This window comes from Abramis brama (assembly GCF_963993115.1).
Source record: "Abramis brama genome assembly, chromosome: 16".
Taxonomy (NCBI): domain Eukaryota; kingdom Metazoa; phylum Chordata; class Actinopteri; order Cypriniformes; family Leuciscidae; genus Abramis; species Abramis brama.
This window is the reverse complement of record NC_139978.1, coordinates 32,762,989-32,784,684: the sequence shown is the minus strand read 5'-3', so window position 1 is coordinate 32,784,684 and position 21,696 is coordinate 32,762,989. Positions and strand designations below refer to the sequence as shown.

The 21,696-nt window shown below is 39.7% G+C and overlaps 1 protein-coding gene across 1 annotated transcript in view; it reads left to right on the top strand.

The window, feature by feature from the left end:
* The first annotated feature begins 560 nt into the window (after positions 1-560).
* LOC311066609 (uncharacterized protein) overlaps positions 561-21,696 on the top strand; it is a 34,059-nt gene continuing 12,923 nt past the window's right edge. Inside the window, exons 1-8 of the mRNA XM_084087888.1 lie at positions 561-666; positions 760-801; positions 891-998; positions 5,119-5,517; positions 5,744-5,917; positions 6,073-6,114; positions 18,363-18,761; positions 18,997-19,170. Coding sequence (XP_083944014.1) covers positions 621-666; positions 760-801; positions 891-998; positions 5,119-5,517; positions 5,744-5,917; positions 6,073-6,114; positions 18,363-18,761; positions 18,997-19,170 — 1,384 coding nt within the window. The 5' untranslated portion in view covers positions 561-620. The remainder of the gene's footprint in view (positions 667-759; positions 802-890; positions 999-5,118; positions 5,518-5,743; positions 5,918-6,072; positions 6,115-18,362; positions 18,762-18,996; positions 19,171-21,696) is intronic.

Here is a 21,696-nt window from a genome sequence, read left to right as displayed (position 1 = left end):
TGCTGATGAAACTGCAAACTATCTTCAGTAAAACTTTTCTTCAATTTATTATAATTCTGACTCCGGGTCTTCTTTCGAACATCTGGTCCTTGAGTCCTATACTGTTACCCCCTAACACTCCAAATTACATTTTGGGATTTTATGCTTACGTTGGAAGAACTATTGGAAGATGGCACCAGACCATCATATGGGACTAAATTAAAAGTACCTATATTTGAAGTTTTGCCGCAAAGCCTGCCTCAGGCTTCCTTTTGAGACTGTCTCTGGTTCACTGCAGTTTTAAGAAGAAAATACTCAGCAATGGTGTTGATTTATGAATTTACACATGGTCTGTCTTGAAAACACCACATAGACATATAAACAACATTAAAAACTTGATTTTCACTGAAGGGGGTCATTAAAACACACTGCTGGTGGTTCCCATATAAACACAGAGTGGTGTTAATTTAACAATGAAGATTTTGCTGTGTATAAAGTTAATGTTCGTCATAATAGCCACTTCTGCTTTTCACTCCTACTCTATTTTTCTTGGTAACACTTAATAGACTTCCTCTGTATTAAAACCCAGTCTCTGCCCCGCATGTGTCTCAGAAAGCTGTAGCTCTCTAATCTATGACAGTATGAACCTGCTTTATATCCTTTTATTGGTCCTTTGGTCAGCGTTCAGTAAGTGGATCACATTTCTCTGCCTCAGATTTTGTCTATCAACTATGTGTAAGGATAGGAGTCAATATAATTTTTTGCTGTGTTTTTGTACAGATGCGTCTGATGCATGGGACCCAGATTACCATACAACAACAGGTGCATTAACTTTAATCTATACACTTTTCAGTTATTTTTTTTATTCTACAAGGATAGCATCAATATAATTTTGCTGTATGTTTGTACAGCTTCTCCTGATGCATGGCATACTACTACTACTTCAGTGACAGATGCGTCATCCGATCTAATCACAGCTCCTCCTGATGCACGTCATACTACTACTACTTCAGTGACAGGTGCGTCATCCGATCTAATCACAGCTCCTCCTGATGCACGTCATACTACTACTACTTCAGTGACAGATGCGTCATCCGATCTAATCACAGCTCCTCCTGATGCACGTCATACTACTACTACTTCAGTGACAGATGCGTCATCCGATCTAATCACTTTAATTTGTCAGTCTTCATTTTCAAAATACTTTAAAGGATATGAGTCAATATAATTTGTGTTTTTGTACCCATTCACCGGTCAATGGTACAACAGTTTACCCTTCAATGGCATTGTCTACTGACTTTAATCCATACAATATACTGTCAGTGTTCTTTTTTAAGAAAAATATTTTAAAGTGCAATTTAAAACTTGAGACGAACCATGACTGAAATATTTGCCTGCACTCTTAAAAAAAGGTACCAAAGCTGTTACTGGGGCGGTATCTTTTAGGAACTAACACGCACCCTTTAGGAACAAATGTATACTTTTTGAAAAAGGACTGCCCCAGTGACAGCTTTTGTACCTTTTTCTGGGTGGCAATGGCATACACTAAGCTGAGCTCATAATGTTCATGAAGCACCTTTTTTTTAATCATAAGATTATCTGAGCTGTAAAAAAAAAATATTTCAGGGCAGCAATAATACCTATATGCAATTTTGGAGGGAACATATGGAGAGAATTAAAAATAATAAACTATAAATATAAGAATAATAATTTATTACGTTTGCATTTTTACAAGTATACAGAGTTTATGATAGTTAACAAGTGTTTAATTGTTACTTATTGAATACTGTTTCCAATTCCAAGTCTCTATTTGGTTTAATCTCAACAGCCGTTTATGAGCACTATTCATGTTTAGCACACCTTTAAAGGGGTTGTGTACTGAATTATGTTTTTATTTTATAAATTATTTTAACAAATTACATAAATGTTAGTAAGATTTTTACAATAAAAATATATTATTATTAATATAGTCATAATTTAAAAATAAAAGCTTATTTTCTACTCTGATTTTAGCCCTTAGGTTCAGGGTGTACTCACACTAGGCGATCTGAACCGTGCCCGAGCGCGTTTGACCCCCAAAGTCTGATTCGTTTGACTAGTGTGATCGCTCCGTACCGTACCCGGGCGCGGTTAGAAGGTGGAAGCTTGGAAGAGGTGGGCCAGAGCACGGTTCAGTTGGGTTCGGGCGCGGTACGCATGTAGTGTGATCGCTAACCGTGCCGGAGCACGGAACAGAAACTACTTTTGTGTGCAGCAGCTGTGTGCTCCTGTCATCATTACAACAGCAACATCTTCTATTACTATTTGGATAGTACACTTTTCAATTGATTCGAGTATATTTAGGTTTTTAACAGGTCTGGTTCTCACTTTCTTGATGAACAGGAATTCTAGTTTGCAAAGTAAGGCGGCGCTCACATATCGCGCATAAAAACGCGTCGAAAACGCTAGGCGCGCCGCGTTCTCCTTTTTCCAAAGCGCTCGAGGTGGTTGCGCTTCGGAGGCGTCTGTCGTTGCTAAGCTTGGTTCTTGTCACGTGACCTGCGGTGCGCTTGCGGCATTCTGAAAAGTTGAGATGTTTTTATCTCGATGCGGCGCGGACGCGCTTGGAAAAAACGAGCGCGCCGCACCGCGACCGCGTCGCTTCCATTATGAGCGCGCATACCGCGCGGCTACATTTGAAATAACGAACTTGCGTGCGCAAAAGACGCGATATGTGAGCAGGCCCTAAAGCTGCAAATTCCTCCATTAAAGTCAGCTGCCTCTGTAATAATCTTCTGATATGTGCAGCACAATCAAGTGAAAATCGCTGTGTGGCATAAATAATAAATCTATTAGGCAGTCTATTAGCGAAAGCACCACTGAGAGTTCTAGAGACCAAATCATATTATAGGTTTTGCAATGGTTGTAGCCTTAGTTGGTAGCTCCCATTGGTCATTTAGGATGAGCATTGAGTAGAACCTTCCCGTTTTTGGGCAAGGTCCACCGCTCCCTGTAATGGGCTTGTTCTGACTTCAGGATCATTCCGCTATAGGCAATAACATCAAGTGGTATGGCTCTCTGTGAACCTCCTTGGTGGAACTATCTTTTGGAGTGTTGTTAGGCCTCCTCTCGCTCTAGAGAGTAATCCTGCGGCCCCCGCTCCCCTTTTGCGAGCCTCCTTGGTAAGCAGTTCTTGGTGTAGATTGTAGCTAGGTCTCCTCTCACTTCAGAGAGTCGTCTTGCTGAGCTTGAAGAAGCCTCCATTCTTAGAGCTCAATTGGGGTGGTTTTGCTGGGTTGTTCCCAACATAACCTGAGAACCACCCTGGAACTACCCTTAGAGAGGCGTTGTTAGGTTTCCTCTCGATTTAGAGAGTCATCATGCTGAGACCTTCGCTCCCCAGAGCTCCACATTAGATAACCGGTACAAATTGTGTGGTTCTCTCTGAGCCTCCTTGGTGAGGTGGTCTTTGAGTCTTTTAAGCGTAGAGTGTAGCTATCCTTCCTCTGGCTATAAAGGGTCGTTATGCTGAAGCCTCTGCTCTGAGAACTCTGTGGAGACAGTGGACTGGGTTGTATGCTCTTATCTGAGCCTCCCTGATTAACTGTCTTCAAGGTGGCATTGCTAGGTCTCCTCTCGCTTTAGAGAGTCATCCTGCTGAGGCCTCCCCCCCAGAGCTCCGCCTGGATAGCAGTATCGAGTTGTCAGTCTCCTTTGAGGCTCTTTGGTAAGCAGTCCTTCGCGTAGAATGCAATTACGCCTTCTCTCGCTTCAGAGAGTCATCTTGCTGAGGTCTCTGCTCTTTGAGCTCCCCTAAGTGTTACTAGGTTTCCCCTAGGCTCCCCTAAGTGTTACTAGGAGACCTCCACTCGTCAGAGGTGTGTATTTAAATCCTTGGCAATATTCCCTTTTAGATATTCTTTGAATACCAGGCCCTGAGCTAAGCTATATGTAGCCAGGGTTTCTGGCCTTAGGGAATGGAGTCATGACGACGGCTGGTGAGTACTGCTAGGACGGGGAATTGTGAATCCGGATCAGGCCCGTTGAAGCCACTGACTTATGTCAGCCATTCGGCACTCATTCCTTCAGAATGGCGGAATGGGAATTTGTTTGTTCCCATTCGAAACGGAACATGCTGGGTTACGAATGTAACCATGGTTCCCTGAGAAGGTAAACGAGACACTGCGTCCCGTTGCCATGCTTCAGGCATGCCTGCCCACGTCTCACTCAGACAAGAAATGCATAACGTGTACTACAGGTGCCCTATTTATACTCTACTCACACCAGTAGTGACATCATAGGCTGTTGCTGGCCAATGTAATTGTAGTGTTTTGACACGTGCTTTAGACACTGGACATGCCAGAAGCATTCCCCATTAGCGTCCTAGACGCAGTGTCTCGTTCCCCTTCTCAGGGAACCCTGGTTACATTCATAACCTGTTTTTATAGCACAGTGACCTCTTTATATGTCAAAAGATCAAGGAAAATTCATCAAGGAAAGTTTTCATGACACTTAAGCTAAACTTCTAAAAAATATATATTTTTTATTTTTGCATCTTTATATCTATATATTATTTTTGCACTTTAAAGTATACTACTATGTTCCTATGTAGGCTATTCATTTTTGTACTTGAAATATACCTTTAAGTACAGTAGATTTGAAGTAAATTCCTATGCATACTACCAGTGGACTGCACAAAAATTCACATACCTGTGACTACATAACATATCTGTTTTCTTTATAAATAAATATTTTCATTTTTCAAACAATGTAAGTTTATAAGACAGTATATAAAACTATGTGAAAAACGTAATAGGCTACTCAATCAAAAGAGAAAACACAACTACAAGCCAAGTTTACTTAGAAAACTTAATTATACTTTGAAAACAGTTTGTAGCCCTGCAAGGAACGAAAACAAAACTGAGAAAGGAATGAAATTTTAACAGGAACATAAACAAAAATAAAATCAAGTTTAATCGTTCTGAACAGAAACAACTTTTTTGACCGGGCAATAATGTTAATTTATCGTTCTATTTAATATTTTAATTTAATATTATATAAATATATAAAAGAGTCTAGTTTTTTTTTAGTTTATTAAGTTTACAAAGTATGTAATGTGTTGCCTTTTACATTGTCTGATATAATTTTCCATACATTCAGAAACCAGCTCCTTCCTTATCTACAACGAGGACCACAACAAATGTCTGTCAGTTGTGAGTGCTAATGTAGAGGCTGCACCATGTGATGCATCATCTAAGGCACAGCATTTCCGATGGATTTCCTCTTCACGAATCATCAGCCTCTCTTATAGTCTCTGCTTGGGGGCCGAGAAGATCGAAAACTGGGCCAAAATTATCCTTCTGCCCTGCAAAGAATCTAACCCCAGACAAACCTGGGAATGTAAAGATGAGAACTTGTTTGGATTGAAGGGACATCCACTGCACCTGAACCATGGACATGATGATAAGAAAAATATGATGCTGTTTAATGGAACAGGTGTTTGGAGTCGCTGGCTGATTTATGAGACCGAAGAAAATTTGTGTTCTCGTGGATATCAAGGTACAACCAAAAGTCCACCTAACAGATATATGGACAACCATTATAATGATAAAATGTAACATTCATATTTAATGTCTATTGTGAATTTCCCTGTGTGATGTTAGCATTTGTTAAACTAGGTGACAGATTTCAGTGTCCTTATTGTCATTTTAGTTGTTTAGATCAAATTCTTAAACCATTCTAAATTAAAATTAAACCTTTAATTTCATTTATTTATGTTCCGCAGAGATATCTAGTATAGGTGGTAATTCATTTGGGAAACCATGCCATTTCCCTTTTAAGTTTGGTAACAAGTGGTACGCTGATTGCACTGCGGATGGCAGAGAAGATGGTCTGCTGTGGTGTTCCACAGAAAAAAATTTCAACATCGCTGAAAAGTGGGGCTTCTGCCCCCCAAAAAGTAAGACAACACACCTATATTCACTAAAGAAACATTGCCATTTTAATGACTACACTGTGAAAAATGTTATGTGCTATTTACTTAAAAATATCATGTGTAATTTTTTTTATTCTACATGGATAGCATCAATATAATTTTTCTGTATGTTTGTACAGCTTCTCCTGATGCATGGCATACTACTACTACTTCAGTGACAGGTGCGTCATCCGATCTAATCACTTTAATCTTACTTTAATCTTAGTCTTCATTTTCAAAATACTTTAAAGGATATGGGTCAATATAATTTGTGTTTTTGTACCCATTCACCGGTCAATGGTACAACAGTTTACCCTTCAATGGCATCGACTACTGACTTTAATCTATACCATTTACTGTCAGGGTTCTTTTTTAAGAATTTTTTTTTAAAGTGCATTTAAAAATTGAGACGAACCATGACTGAAATATTTGCCTGCATTCTCAAAAAAAGGTAATAAAGCTGACACTGGGGCAGTATCTTTTAGGATCTAATATGTACGGAGCCCCTAAAGGGACGTGGTGGTGGAAAAAATTTAGGATGGGATAATTATTTATTTTTTTCAAATCTTTTGCGTTCCCTCGTAAAACTTTTGTGTTCCCCCAACAAAAAAGATATGTGCGTTCCCATGCACAATTTTTGTGTTCCCTCACAAAGTTATTTGCACTCCCACGCAAAACCTGTTGTGACCTCGGACAGACACTTCTGGCAGTGTTTCAGAGCTCCGTACGTTAATGGAGTGTTTCATAGTGTTTGAACTTGGACTCAAATATAAAGAAATGCAGTCAGTGCTTAACTCAAGGAGTTCGGTGAAGTTGGCAATATTCACATAGGCTATTCGAACTTCCCTATTCTTGAGCTAAACGTTGTTAAAACACAAACGACACCTTTACAATCACAGTAACCTAGACAACGAGCTACAACCCAATTCTCCTCAAAACAAGCTTTTATAATATAGGCTAAATGGATCTCTATGAGCAGGTGGATGAGAGACAATTTCGAAGGGACCGTCTGCAAAGTGCAATATAGTTAAAAAAAAAGTTGGAATTGTTATTTTAGCCTTGTACTCTCTCACAGGTTTAGGAAACTGTCCTCCGTAAAACATTTTTTTTGGTTGTACTGTTCTGGAATATTGTTGCTTTTGCATAGAAACACAGCGTCTTACGGCATGGCGATGACAGCACTACTACAACAACTGAAGCCACACCTTCTTTCTTTGCATATACAAATATTTCCACATAGTGACGTATGTGTCACATGTCTGTGTATGTTTGGACTTTCGGTTTGTGTTTTGATTTGTTCCTGTTTTCCTTTGTTCTTTTCCCGCTACTCCTTCGTTTCCATGGTCACGGTCATTATCAGTTCAGTTGTATCACCTGTTTAGTCATCATCATCATCATCATATGCATCACCTGTTTTCTGTTAATCAGTGTAATCAGTGTTTGTATTTAAGTTCTGTCTGTTCTTTCAGTCTTTGTCTGATTGCTGTTATATTCAGTGTGTTGCTACCTGTCCTTCTGTCCGCAACCACCTGTGACAGAACCACCTTTGTGGTGAACTTTGTTTGTCGAGCCATCACTAGCCCCCTCAACAATGAAACCCTCAAGCTGCTTTTCTGGATTGGGGCCAATTTCCGCCAAGCCATCGACCTCCCAAACATCGATGGACTGAAATGGAGGGAAGCCATCAGCAGGTGTTTGGTAAGCGTCGCGTCTCGATCCAGAGAACAACCACCATCACCGGCAGCTGCCAAGACCACCCTTTCAGAGTCTCGTCCTGCCGAGACCACCCTTATAGAGCTTCTTCACGTCATGCCTGTCAAGCCCTCGGCAAAGATGGCCGCCACCTGAGCCTTCAGCCAGGATGTCTGCTGCCACGTCAAGACCTGTTCCTGTCCCTAGACCTGTTCCTGCCCCAAGAACTGTTCATGTTCCTAGACCTGTGTCTGTCCCAGATGTCAGTCTTCATCTGATCTCCGTTATATTTAGTGTTGCTACCTGTTCTGCTGTCCTGTGTTTAAAGGTGCTATAAGCGATGCCGGGAGACGTAACTTCTTGTTGACATTCGAATTGTTGTCAAACAAAACGGAGGCTACAGTGTAGCTAGACCCTCCCTCCTCCTCATCCCGTCTCCTCCCTCCTCCCCTCCCTTCCGGCATAAAGGAAAGCCAAAGTAGTCACTACAAACAAAGTTAAGTTTTACTGATACTTCATTCAATGTGTAATGTCACCAAGTTAGATAAATGATTTTATATATTGCAGAACAGAATGCAGAAAAAGAGAAACATTATCTTAAAATTGTTTCGCAACCTGAGGTTATAACTATAGCTCCCATACAAGGACGCAATAATAGCAAGATAACGTTAGCTTCGCGTTTCCCAGTGAGCATAAACAACGGCGGCGTTATAAACAAATTTAGTCAAAGTTGTCAATAGCTTATAAATGAACATTTAAATTCATAACAAACAGTGGATGAAAACATCATTCACACAAATTGTCACCCTACTGTGAATTTGCTTGATCATTTACAATAGAGATTGATCGCTAGCTGATAGAAACATATATGTTGTATTCACCAGTATTTTGTATTCAAAGTTAACGCTGACTGCATAGTTCTAGCTAATTACATCCTTGTGTTGGTTTGGCGAACATGAACGTCAGTTTAGAAAGAAAAATGGATTTACCTGTTCTGCAAAAACAAAGCAACTGAATGTCGGTGTAGTATGATGGACCATATGCAAATGATGGACCATATGCAATCAGGACAATGTTGGGATGGACTGTGAATGGCCCACTCTCTGGAGACAGTGAGAACAAAATGGATGGTGCTCCGCCAGAAGTCACTGTCAACAGAATTTCAGTTGTGAATTTGGAAGACATATGGCAACAGCAGTTTAAAATGGACTTCCCAGAATGTAGCCAAGATGAACAAACTGGCTATTCAAAAGAAGATCAAAAATTCATGGAAATGGTGATCCATTCTGCCAAACTTTTTGATGGCATTATGAGATTTACCTCTGAGAAAGAGAGTTCAAATGCCAAACAATCGAAGAATTGTGGAACAACGTGCTTTGCATCTAAAGAGGAAACTTCAAAAAGATTCAGGTTTTTTTGCTGACTATAAAGCCTTCATGAAGGATATGGTCTCCAAAGGTTATGCAGAGCAAGTACCAGCAGATGATATGACACGTAGTGATGGAAAGATCTGGTACATTCCACATCATGGTGTCTACCATCCTACAAAGAAAAAAATCTGTGCGGTACTCTTGCAAGGACCAGACCTTACCAGTTCACTCATTGGAGTGATAACAAGATTTAGGAAAGAACCAGTGGTGATCATGGCAGATGTAGAATCAATGTTCCATCAAGTAAGAGTACCAGCTGATGATGTTGATTTGTTAAGGTTTCTTTGGTGGACCAATGGGGACTGCCAGTAGTTTTCTCTGAGAACCTGGCCTCTTAGAATCTAACAAAAATCTACTGAATCCTTTCTGGTATTCTCAAATTTAGTGGTTAATTGACTCAAGTTGCATTTTATTTAAATTGCGTCTCAATATTGGGGACAATATTTCCACTATCCGCTGAGCTTGTGCTGTAGCCCAAGTTGATGGGCTTTTGGGCCTACGAGGACCTTGACAAACAGATCTGTCACCATCAACATTTGCAACTTTCATCAACTTCTGGTACATCCAGGTAAGACACATTATGCCTCCTAAAAATGTTAAAACATCTCCTTGTGAGGAGGATGCAGTTGTCACAATGAGTGTACTCTCCCGGTTGATGGAGCAGCAGAGAGGGATCTATAAAGATATGTTATTGCAGCAGCAAGATAACTTCAAATGTTTCATTCAGCTGATCATGGATGGAACTAACAAAAGATTGGATGGTGTTATCAGAGATGTACAGGAGCTGAAGACCAGCTTGGAATTTACCCAAACAAAGTTTGAAGAGGAGAAGATGGGATGCACTGAGATTGAGGCAAAGATAAGGGCATTTGAGACAAACATCACTACTTCCAAGCAGGAATTGGATGCAATGGTTAAAAGCTTTGCGCGTGCCCAGAGACTTGGTCAGTTTCAGGAGAGGGGAAGGCCAAGGAAAATTGTTGTCAAACTTCTTCGCATTAAAGATAGAGAGCTGATTCTTTCTTCTGCCAAGAAATTAAAGGGCACTAGGATCTACATTAATGAAGATTTCTCTGAAGCTGTGCAACTGAGGAGGAAAGAGTTGTGGCCGAAGGTGAAAGCTGCCAGAGAGAGAGGTGATAAAGTGAGTTTGAAGTATGATAAACTGATCATCACCCCAAGGGCTGGACAAAGTCAGTTATTGGCCTAATGAGCTTTAAAGCTCAATTTTATATATGTTTGTGTACATGCATGTGTGTCTGTGTGCAGGACTTGTACTGTATGTATGTAGCCTACTTGATGATGATAAAATAACTTAGGGTACAAGATATTCAACTAGATTATAATATAGGACTTATTTACCTTCAACTAAGATGACCAGTATAAATAAACTACCTAAAGGTTTAATCCTTGCACATATTAATATATGTAGTCTAAGGAACAAAATTCAAGACCTGTCTTTATTTTTGCAATTAAACAAAATAGACATACTTATGATTTCTGAAACTCATCTGGATCACTTCATAGACAATTCAGATGTTGATATAGGGGGGTTTTAAATTTATAGAAATGATCGAAACAGGTTTGGAGGTGGTGTGGCCATTTATATACGGGATCATTTCCCTGTTAAACTGAGACATGACTTAATGGTTGATGATGTTGAAGTGTTATGGTTACAGGTACAACTTCCACATTTAAAACCGATTATTCTTGGTTGTTGTTATAGGCCACCTAGTGCCAGGATAGAGTATGTAAATGGTTTATGTAATATGCTAGACAAGGCGACTGAGGAAAACAGAGAGCTATACTGGCTGGGTGATCTAAATATTGATTGGCTGTCTGATATTTGTCCTCTGAAGAATAAGCTTAAAACTATGACAGACACCTGTGGTTTATCTCAATTAATGGATCAACCAACAAGAATTTCTAGTAACAATACAGGATCTTTAACATCAAAATGTATTGATCATATTTACACTAATAATCCTGATATGTGCTCAACACCCGTTTCTGTAACAGTTGGCTTTAGTGATCACAACTGTATTGCTGTCTCCAGGAGAACTAAGCTACCTAGAGCCTGTCCTAAAATCATTATGAAAAGATCTTATAGGGTATTTAATGAGGAGAGTTTTCTAAATGAATTGGATAATATTAAATGGAATTTGATAAGTGACATTGATGATGTGGATGCATCCCTTAATTTATTTATGGATTGTTTTATGAGAGTTGTTAACAATCATGCCCCATTAAAGAAATTTACAGTTAAAGCCAAAAGTGCTCCTTGGGTTGATACTGAGTTAAGGAGCTTAATGGCTCAAAGGGAAGAGGCTAAAAAGGTTGCGGTTCTTTCTGACTCTCTTGAGGACAGAAAATTTTATTGCATTTTAAGGAATCAGGTGACCAAGGTGAACAGAGTGAAAAAGAAAAAATATTTTCAGAAGAGAATTGACGATAGTGGTACAGATAGTAAGAGAATGTGGAATGTTTGAAGTTTATTTGACTAAGCCAATACAGATTGCAAATTATTTTAATGATTATTTTGTTTATAAGGTTTCTAACTTTAGAGAGACAATGAAATACACTGTTGATTCCAACTCAAATGAGCTAATTGAAAGGTGTATTATGAAAGATAAACTGTGTAGTTTTGAATTTCATCAGGTTAATGTTGTGCAGGTGGAAATGTTGCTGAGATCTTTGACTGTTGGTGGGTCTGCTGGTACAGACAACTTGGATAGTCGGCTGTTGAAGTTATCAGCTGGACATATTTCTAAACCAATCTGTCACATTTTTAACAGATGTCTGATTAGTGGTGTGTGTCCAAAACTTTGGAAGGAGGGTAAGATAATTCCTTTACCCAAAGACACAAAATCAACTTTCTGTGGTCCAAATAGTAGGCCTATTAGCATTTTGCCTATTCTAAGTAAATTATTGGAAAAGATTGTATTTGAGCAAGTGCAAGATTACTTTTCTAACAATGATTTGACTACGATGTTTCAGCATGCTTATAGGTATGGTCATTCCACCTGCACTGCAATGACACAAATGTCGGATAGCTGGCTAACATCAATTGATAACTCAATGCTAGTGGGTACACTACTACTAGACTTCAGTGCTGCCTTCGATGTGATCGACCGACCATGAAATTTTGATTTCCAAACTTATTAGTTATGGTTTTACTTCCTCAGCAATCAAGTGGTTTAAGAGCTATTTGTCGGAGAGGTCGCAAAGAGTTTATTTTAATGGTGCATTATCTTGTAGCAAGTCCCTGGATTGTGGTGTTCCTCAAGGAAGTTGCCTCGGACCTTTGTTATTTTCAATTTTTACAAATGGTATGCCGTATATACTCAGTAAGGCTACATTGACTATGTTTGCTGATGATACTACTCTTTATTATGCAGCCCTTACATGTTCAGAGCTTAATCAGGTTCTGTCTTGTGAGATTACCAAATTGTATAACTGGATCAAAACAAATAAACTTGTTCTAAATATTTCAAAAACTATGAGTATAATATTTGGTTCTAAGTATAGATTATCTGATAATCCTAAAATGAATATACAAGTAAATGGTCAAAATGTACAGCAAGTAAAAAAGGTGAAGCTTCTTGGACTTTGGCTTGATTCCACATTGTCATGGTCTGATCACATTAACAAAGTTGCTGCTAAAATGGGTAGAGCTGTTGCAGAAATGCGTAAATGTGCACAGTTTCTAAATTCACAGCTGTTTAGTCGTGTTGTTTGTACATTGGTTTTGTGTCCTTTAGATTACTGTTCTGTTGTATGATTTGCTGCATCAAGCAGTCATTTAAAAAAATTACAAGTGGCTCAAAACAAGGCTGCAAGGCTGGTTCTTGGTTGTTCTTCGAGAACGAGTGTTGCAGAGATGCATGAACGTCTTGCTTGGCTGATGGTCAAGCATAGACTATCTGTTAATATGTTAGTATACTTTCATAGAATTATTAACACTCGGACTCCTAAATTTCTTTATGATAATATAATTTACTATTCAGATATGCATTCACATTACACAAGAGGGGCGAATAGTCGACAGATTTCTTTACCCCTACCTAAATCTGACTCTATGAAGAGGACCATGTTTTATAGGTCAATTGTGTTTTGGAACAATCTTCCAGTTGGGGTGCGTGAAATCAAGGGAAAAACTGGTTTTAAAAAAAGACTAAGACTGTATTTGTTTTCAACATCATAATATCGTCTGGATTGGTTGAGCGAGGTTGTATAATGTGCTATGTTGTTTTTCATTATTTTATTATTATTTTAATCAGTACTTTTTGTATTGTTATTTTTTCTTGTTCTCTTATGTGTATTTATATATGATATATTTGGGAGTAATTGTGATTGTAATTATTGGGTTTTGTATGTATTGTTTGGACCCCAGGAAGACTAGCTGTCGTCTTGGCGTCAGCTAATGGGGATCCTTTTAAATAAACAAATAAACAAATAAACAAATAAACTTAAGTCTAGATCCAGTTGACTTTAGGATGCGGGTACACCTCTTTGGAGCAACATCGTCTCCTAGCTGCACAAACTTTGCACTTAGGAAATGTGCACAAGATCATAAAGAGCAGTTCAACTGGGAAACAGTGGATAAAATCTTACATTCCTTTTATGTTGATGATTGTTTGGTTTCAGTCACTTCAGTTTAACAAGCGATAACCTTATACCAGGAGCTTGTATCCATGTGTGCCAAAGGTGGATTTAGGCTCACAAAAGGGATGAGCAACAGACGTCAAGTGTTAGACGTAATACCGGAGGATCAAAGAGTAAAGACAGTGAAAGACTTGAGCATGGATTGGGATTCTCCATCAGTTGGGAGTGCAGTGGTGCATTCAGTCTGATGTATTCAAGTTCAAGATTGTAATCAAAGACAGACCCCTGACCAGAAGAGGAATCCTATCCATGATATGTTCCATCTACGATCCATTGGGAATTGTGAGTCCTGTAGTGTTGTCTGCAAAACAAATCTTGCAAGATATCTGCAAAGGAGATTCAGGATGGGATGATGTCTTGCCTGAATTGGTTGTTAAAAAATGGACCACATGGCTGCAAGAACTTCACCATCTGGAAAGTTTTGTTCTTGCCAGATGTTTAAAACCTCCCAATTTTGGTGACATCACAAATGCACAGTTGCATCATTTTTCTGATGCGAGCCAGGATGGATATGGAACTGTGACGTACTTGCTTTTACACATGCATTCTCAAGTACATTGTGCTTTTATCATGGGAAAATCAAGAGTAGCACCAATTAAGTCTGTTACCATACCTTGTATGGAGCTCATTGCTGCTACCATGGCAAGCCGAATGGATGTGTTATGGAAGAAAGAACTGCATCTGAAGCTTCAAGATTCCATCTTTTGGATGGACAGTGCTTCTGTTCTCAAATACATCAAGAATGAGACCTCACGATTTCGAATATTTGTAGCCAATAGAGTGACAGAAATCCTCAAGGCCTCTCAAGCTTCACAGTGGAGATACTGTATGTAGACACAGCAAGCAATCCAGCTGATGTTGCTTCCAGAGGATCAACTGTCAGCGGGTTTCTTAAGAACATGACATGGACATCAGGTCCTGCCTTTCTTCTTCTTCATGAAAGTAGGTGGCCTACTAATCTCACTGAACTGGAGAAGCTTGAAGTGGATGACCCTGAGATCAAGAAAAGCATTGAGGTTAACTCCGTACAGCTCAAAGAAGAGGATGATGTGCTTTCACGTTTAATCCATCATTTTTCTTCTTGGTTCCGTTTAAAGAAAGCATTTGCTTGGATTTTGAGATTTAAGAATCTGCTCTTGTCTTTTAGTCAGAAGAGGAAACAACTGATACTAGCTTTTGCTCATTCTGATTTAAATGAACAACAAAGAATCTCTGTGGAAAGAGAAATGTTGATTTTCAAAGGTCAAATTGAACAATCTCACCTCTCAACAGAAGAACTTGAGACTGCTGAATTGGAGATTATTAGACTCTCACAAGAAAATATGTTTCCTGATGAGCTTGCTAGTCTAAAAAGAGGTGAAAGCGTAAAGCCAAGTAGCCACATTCATGGACTTTGCCCTGTTCTTGAAGATGTTTTGAGGGTTGGTGGACGATTGAGTAGGGCATCAATGCCTGAAGAATCCAAACATCAAGTCATTTTGGCCAAGAATTCTCACATCTCGGATATTCTCCTAAGACACATACACCAGGAGGTAGGACATGCTGGTCGTAATTATATGTTGTCCAAATTACGACAGAAGTATTGGATTACTGGTGTAAGTACAGCAATAAGAAGAGTCTTGTCCAAATGCATCATCTGTCGAAGACTGAATTAACTTCCAGGATGCCAAAAAATGTTAGATTTGTCATCAGAAAGAGTCACTCTGAATGAACCTCCATTTACCCGTGTTGGGGTAGATTATTTTGGACCTTTTGAGGTAAAGAGCAGAAGAAGCGTTGTGAAAAGGTATGGAGTAATTTTCACCTGTTTGGCCATACATATTGAAGTGGCATCCCCGTTGGACACGGATTCTTTCATAAATGCACTGAGACGTTTCACTGCAAGACGTGGACAAGCCAAGGAACTTCGATCTGATAATGGAAAGAACTTTGTTGGAGCAGAACATGAGCTAAGAGTTGCCATAAAGGAATGGAATCAGTGTAAAATCAGTGATGTACTTCTTCAGAAAGGAATTAAATGGACGTTTAACCCCCCAATTGGATCACATTATGGAGGGGCTTGGGAGAGGTTAATTAGGTCTGTGTGGAAAGTTCTGAATTCTACCTTAAAGGTGCAGAATCTAGATGTATAAGGTCTACACACCGTTCTTTGCGAAGTGGAAGCTATTGTTAATGGTCGTCCAATTACATACCTTAGCATCCACAGACTCCAGTGGCTTGGAAGCATTAACACCAAACCACCTGTTGCTTTTAAGGACTTCACCATCTTTACCACCAGGAGAATTCAAAAAGGATGATGTTTATGCTCGTAGACGGTGGAAACAAGTCCAGTATATGTCAAATTTGTTCTGGAAGAGATGGGTTCAGGAGTACTTACCGCAGCTTCAAGAACGTCAGAAATGGTCCAGAATCAAACACAACTTTAAATCAGGAGACATAGTGCTTATAGTGGATAACACAGCACCTCGAAACTCTTGGCTTATGGGACGCATAATTCAGACTTTTCCAGACAGAAGAGCGTTTGTGCGCCATGTGCAAATTAAGACTAAAAGCAGCTGTCTGGACAGGCCGATAACCAAGGTCTGTCTTCTACAAGAAGCAGATGTATAACTTCACTTGTTACCTGACATTTTTGGGGGTTTTTTGGACTTTGACATTTGCCTATGAGCTTGACAAAGATAAACTGGAAAGAATACTTTGAATATGAGTATGAGCACTTTTTTGGCTTGACTTTTTTCCAAGATTTTTCCAAACATTTTTTGAAGAAGAAATGGACATTTATATGATAAATGTTAATGCATTGTTAAAATTGAAAATTTCATGTCTCTAATAAAAATGTAATCATTATTTGATAATGATTAGGGGCTGGAATGTAGTAGACATGAAAGAGGTAATGTTTTTGATTGTCACGTGATCATGGTGGGGGGGTCACAGGATTTTGTAGGAATGTGAATATTAGTCACCTGTTCACTGATTGAGATGGGTGGAGGGGGTGAGCAGGGACGATGTATTCTTTGTTGACCACTAAACTTTGTAACATCAAGAGACATCGGTCTGTGCAATAAAAAAGTTTATTCTTCAACAATGTTTTACTTTATGCATCACAAGTGCATAAAGTCCCTGTCTTAGTCTCTCAGCGGTTTGATCATTGTATTGAGTAGCCGCTATAGTCGGATTGGAAGCCCTTCTGCCGGCGGAGTTCTCACCACCTTTCGAAGGTTTTTCCGATGTAAATTCGGTACTTCGCGCGTTCCTTAATATCCTCGTCCCTTATCCTTGTCCCTCTTCTTTGCAATTTGTTCATCGGAACGTCGTCTCTTTGGTTGTGTGTCAACCATAATTCATGCTTCTTCATGCTTCCCTCTTCATGCTTCTCTCTCCTCCACACCCCCTTCATGTGTACGCGCACTAAACCCCCAAACCCCACCCTCAAATACTTCTTGCCAGTTATTGGCTGGAACACTGTTTGTTGTGTTTCATGGTGTGGGTGAGCCCAGTTTGTTTTTGTTGCCGTTTGTGGAGCCTGTGGTGTCCAGAGAGACCGCGTTTTTTTTACAGTGTGTTCAGGGGACAGGCAGCTAGCGGATAGTGAGGGGATGTTTGCTGTATGTGACAAAAAATGTTTTGGCCTAAAAAGCGCATGACATCCCTTAGAGCACCTTTAATTATATTAAACCTTTGTTTTGGAAAATGCATCCTCGTCTCCGTCTGCCTTCCTGCAACCACCCGTGACCGTATGTGAGGGAGAATTCGATCAAAGCGTTTTAGCTCTGGATCTGCCTTCTCTTTTAGATAGAAAGTACATTTTTATGGGAGACTTTGAGCTTTGTAACTTTGCAAATCTTATACATGCACAAACAGCTAAAATGAAATTCAAAATATGTGACTAGCGATATACTCAGGGGTGCACATAACTGGTGAGCATGCGTGGTAAAAATAAACAATGCACAGCAGAAAATGTGGAGGGAAGTGCTTTGAGTACTAACTTTTTTGGGGACAGGAACACGTTTACTTGCTGAAGTAGAATTTTTCTCCATCTCTGGTAAGATAGCTATGGAAGCTTGTTTCCGCCACAGAATGAAACATTTTAAAAGATAATTGCGACTTTTTATCTCACAATTTCGAGTTTACATCTCGCAATTCTGACTTTATTTCTCAGAATTGCGAGATATAAAGTCAGAATTGCATGAAATAAAGTCGCAATTACATGTTATAAAGTCAGAATTGCGAGATATAAAGTAAAAATTGCGTGAAATAAAGTCGCAATTGCATCTTATTGCGTCAATGAATGTGCTTATTCATTGGCTGATGGTGCAAAAGCCAAGTTCATAAAAGGCTGCATCGCACCACCCTTATAGGCACTTGGGGCTATACATTTTTAATTTAAAAGTACTTTTTGGCATGATTGTGTTTATACTATACTATACACTAAACAATTAATGACAAGAAAATTAAATATAAAATATAACAACACATAATAAAAAAAATCTCACAAGAATTTCTTACTTCAGTGCACGATCAATCTCGGCCTGTTGTTCCCATTGTGTTGTGACACACCATCTAATTTTTTTAGCTTATTAAGTTTACACAGTATGTAATGTGCTGCCTTTTACATTGTCTGATATCATTTTCCATACATTCAGAAACCAGCTCCTTCCTTATCTACAACGAGAACCAAAACAAATGTGTGACAGTCGTGAGTGCTAATGTAGAGGCTGCACCATGTGATGAATCATCTAAGGCACAGCATTTCCGATGGATTTCCTCTTCACGAATCATCAGCCTCTCTTATAGTCTCTGCTTGGGGGCCGAGAAGATCGAAAACTGGACCAAAATTATCCTTCAGCCCTGCAATGAATCTAACCCCAGACAAGCCTGGGAATGTAAAGATGAGAACTTGTTTGGATTGAAGGGACATCCACTGCACCTGAACCATGGACATGATGATAAGAAAAATATGGTGCTGTTTAATGGAACAGGTGTTTGGAGTCACTGGCTGATTTATGGGACCGAAGAAAATTTGTGTTCTCGTGGATATCAAGGTACAACCAAAAGTCCACCTAACAGATATTTGGACAACCATTAAGCCCTTTATAATGATAAAATGTAACATTCATATTTAATGTCTATTGTGAATTTACCTGTGTGATGTTAGCATTTGTTAAACTAGGTGACAGATTTCAGTGTCCTTATTGTCATTTTAGTTGTTTAGATCAAATTCTTAAACCATTCTAAATTAAACTTAAACCCTTAATTTATTTTATTTATGTTTTGCAGAGATATCTAGTACAGGTGGTAATTCTTGTGGGAAACCATGCCATTTCCCTTTTAAGTTTGGTGACAAGTGGTACGCTGATTGCACTGCGGATGGCAGGAAAGATGGTCTGCTGTGGTGTTCCACAGAAAAAGATTACAACGTCGCTGGAAAGTGGGGCCTCTGCCCCCCAAAAAGTAAGACAACGCAGCTATATTCACTAAAGAAACATTGCCATTTTAATGACTACACTGTGAAAAATGTTATGTGCTATTTACTTAAAAATATCATGTGTAATACTTTTAATATGATTTTTTGGAGTAGTTTTTAGAAACAAACTTGTTAATGCGCTGGTATTAGCAAAGCTTACTTGACTACATTTAGCAAAAACATAGAATATGCTATATTAGTTTATTAGTTATATAATAAAAGGGCAGACTCTCCTACATTACTACCACATTCTAAATGTAACAACAACAACAACAAAAAACACTCCAGCCACCAGAACAAACATTTTGTTCTGGTGGCTGGCAGGAAGTCTGGCCCAGTGCAACCAGCCCAGTATAGCGACAGCTCACTTCTGATGAGCGGAAGAGGCGTTTAAAAAAGCTGGCAGGTGGCAGCACACTTGACAAATCAGCGGTGATCTGAAGCTCAAAAGGAAAACATTGAAAAGCATAGGCTACACAAATATAATTAAACAATGAAAAAGAAAGATAATAACACAACTATTTATATATATATACACTGCTCAAAAAAATTAAAGGAACACTTTGAAAACACATCAGATCTCAATGGGGAAAAATATCATGCTGGATATCTATACTAATATGGACTGGGTAATGTGTTATGAATGAAAGGATGCCACATCGTTTGATGGAAATGAAAATAATCAACCTACAGAGGATTGAATTCAAAGACACGGCACGGCGCGCGCGCGCACGGCAGAGAGAGGGAGCGAGAGACCTTGCGTGTCTGAAGGACCCAACCAATAAATTGTCAGTGCGGGCGGGCTTTTATCTATACTCCCGATCCAAATTAATAATTTCCAGAACGCCGCAGCTAGAGTGGTCTTTAACGAGCCGAAAAGGGCACACGTCACTCCTCTCCTCACAAAATTGCACTGGTTGCCAGTGTAATGTATTGTGTTGCCACTAGAGCGTGCTGTTACGTTGTCTGCGCCAGTGCTTTTTGTATACATATCAGCATTAGCTGCTCTTCCGTTCTGTTCAGTAAAATCAGCTATCGTGCAGTTTCACTCGCTGTCTTTATTGTCTCCAGTATCTTACATGGTGTCAGAAGTGTAACATGGCTTCCGCACAATTTGAGCACCCAAAGATTGACTGGGAGGCTGCAGATTTATACCAGGAATTCGACCGTTTTCGGAGCCATGTCACGTTTGTTTTTGATGGACCACTATCCGAACTAACTGCAAAGCAGCAAGCCGGCTGGCTGGGTACGTGGATAGGCGGTATTTATACCAGATTTATACCAGGAATTCGACCGTTTTCGGAGCCATGTCACGTTTGTTTTTGATGGACCACTATCCGAACTAACTGCAAAGCAGCAAGCCGGCTGGCTGGGTACGTGGATCAGCTATCGTGCAGTTTCACTCGCTGTCTTTATTGTCTCCAGTATCTTACATGGTGTCAGAAGTGTAACATGGCTTCCGCACAATTTGAGCACCCAAAGATTGACTGGGAGGCTGCAGATTTATACCAGGAATTCGACCGTTTTCGGAGCCATGTCACGTTTGTTTTTGATGGACCACTATCCGAACTAACTGCAAAGCAGCAAGCCGGCTGGCTGGGTACGTGGATAGGCGGTCAAGGCAGAGAAATTTACAAAACGCTCAACTGGGCTGAAGGTGAGAAAGAGGATCCCAAAAAGGTGTTAGACAAATTTGAGAAATATATCAGACCAAGGAAGAATAAGAGGATAGCTCGCCATCGTTTTAAACAGAGGAAACAAGACGTAAGTGAGAGTTTCGACCATTTCGTTAAAGATTTACGCCTACTGTTAATGGATTGCGCATATGCAGACCCTGACGACATGTTGATTGACGCAATTATCGCGGGTGTGTGTGAAAAACGAGTGCAAGAGAGACTATTAGACAAAGGAGAGGAATTGACACTAGCCAAGGCTATTGAAATCCCTCAGCAATATGAGATGTCTCAGAAACAATTGAAAATAGTCAGAGATGATGTCACATGCTCTCAAGTGTCCACTGTTGCAGAACGTGTTCAACCTAAACCTTCTGGCCAAAGCAGAAAAACACGCTATCCAGATCGCAAGTTCACTCAGTCAAAACCATCAGCTCTCTGTGCTAGCTGCGGTAAACATCCCGATCACAAATGGAACGAGGGCAAATGCCCAGCCAAGGGCTCAACGTGCTCTTACTGCCACAAGCCCAACCACTGGATGGCAGTGTGCCGTAAACGTGCTGTTCACACACTGAATGTTGAAGCGCTGGAGGAGTCTGATGATGAAATACTGAACATTAGCCTAACAGACGTTGTCCATCCAGCAGCTGCATTAACTGTGGACAAATGGTCCGTGCATTTGATGATACTTTCACAGAGAGTCCAGTTCAAGATAGATACTGGTGCCAAGTGTAACACTTTGACTCTTGACAGCTACCAGCAACTTGTGCACACGGGTGAATTAAAGCGTTCTAACAAGCTGTTGCGCTCCTACTCTAATCATAAGCTCAAACCAGTCGC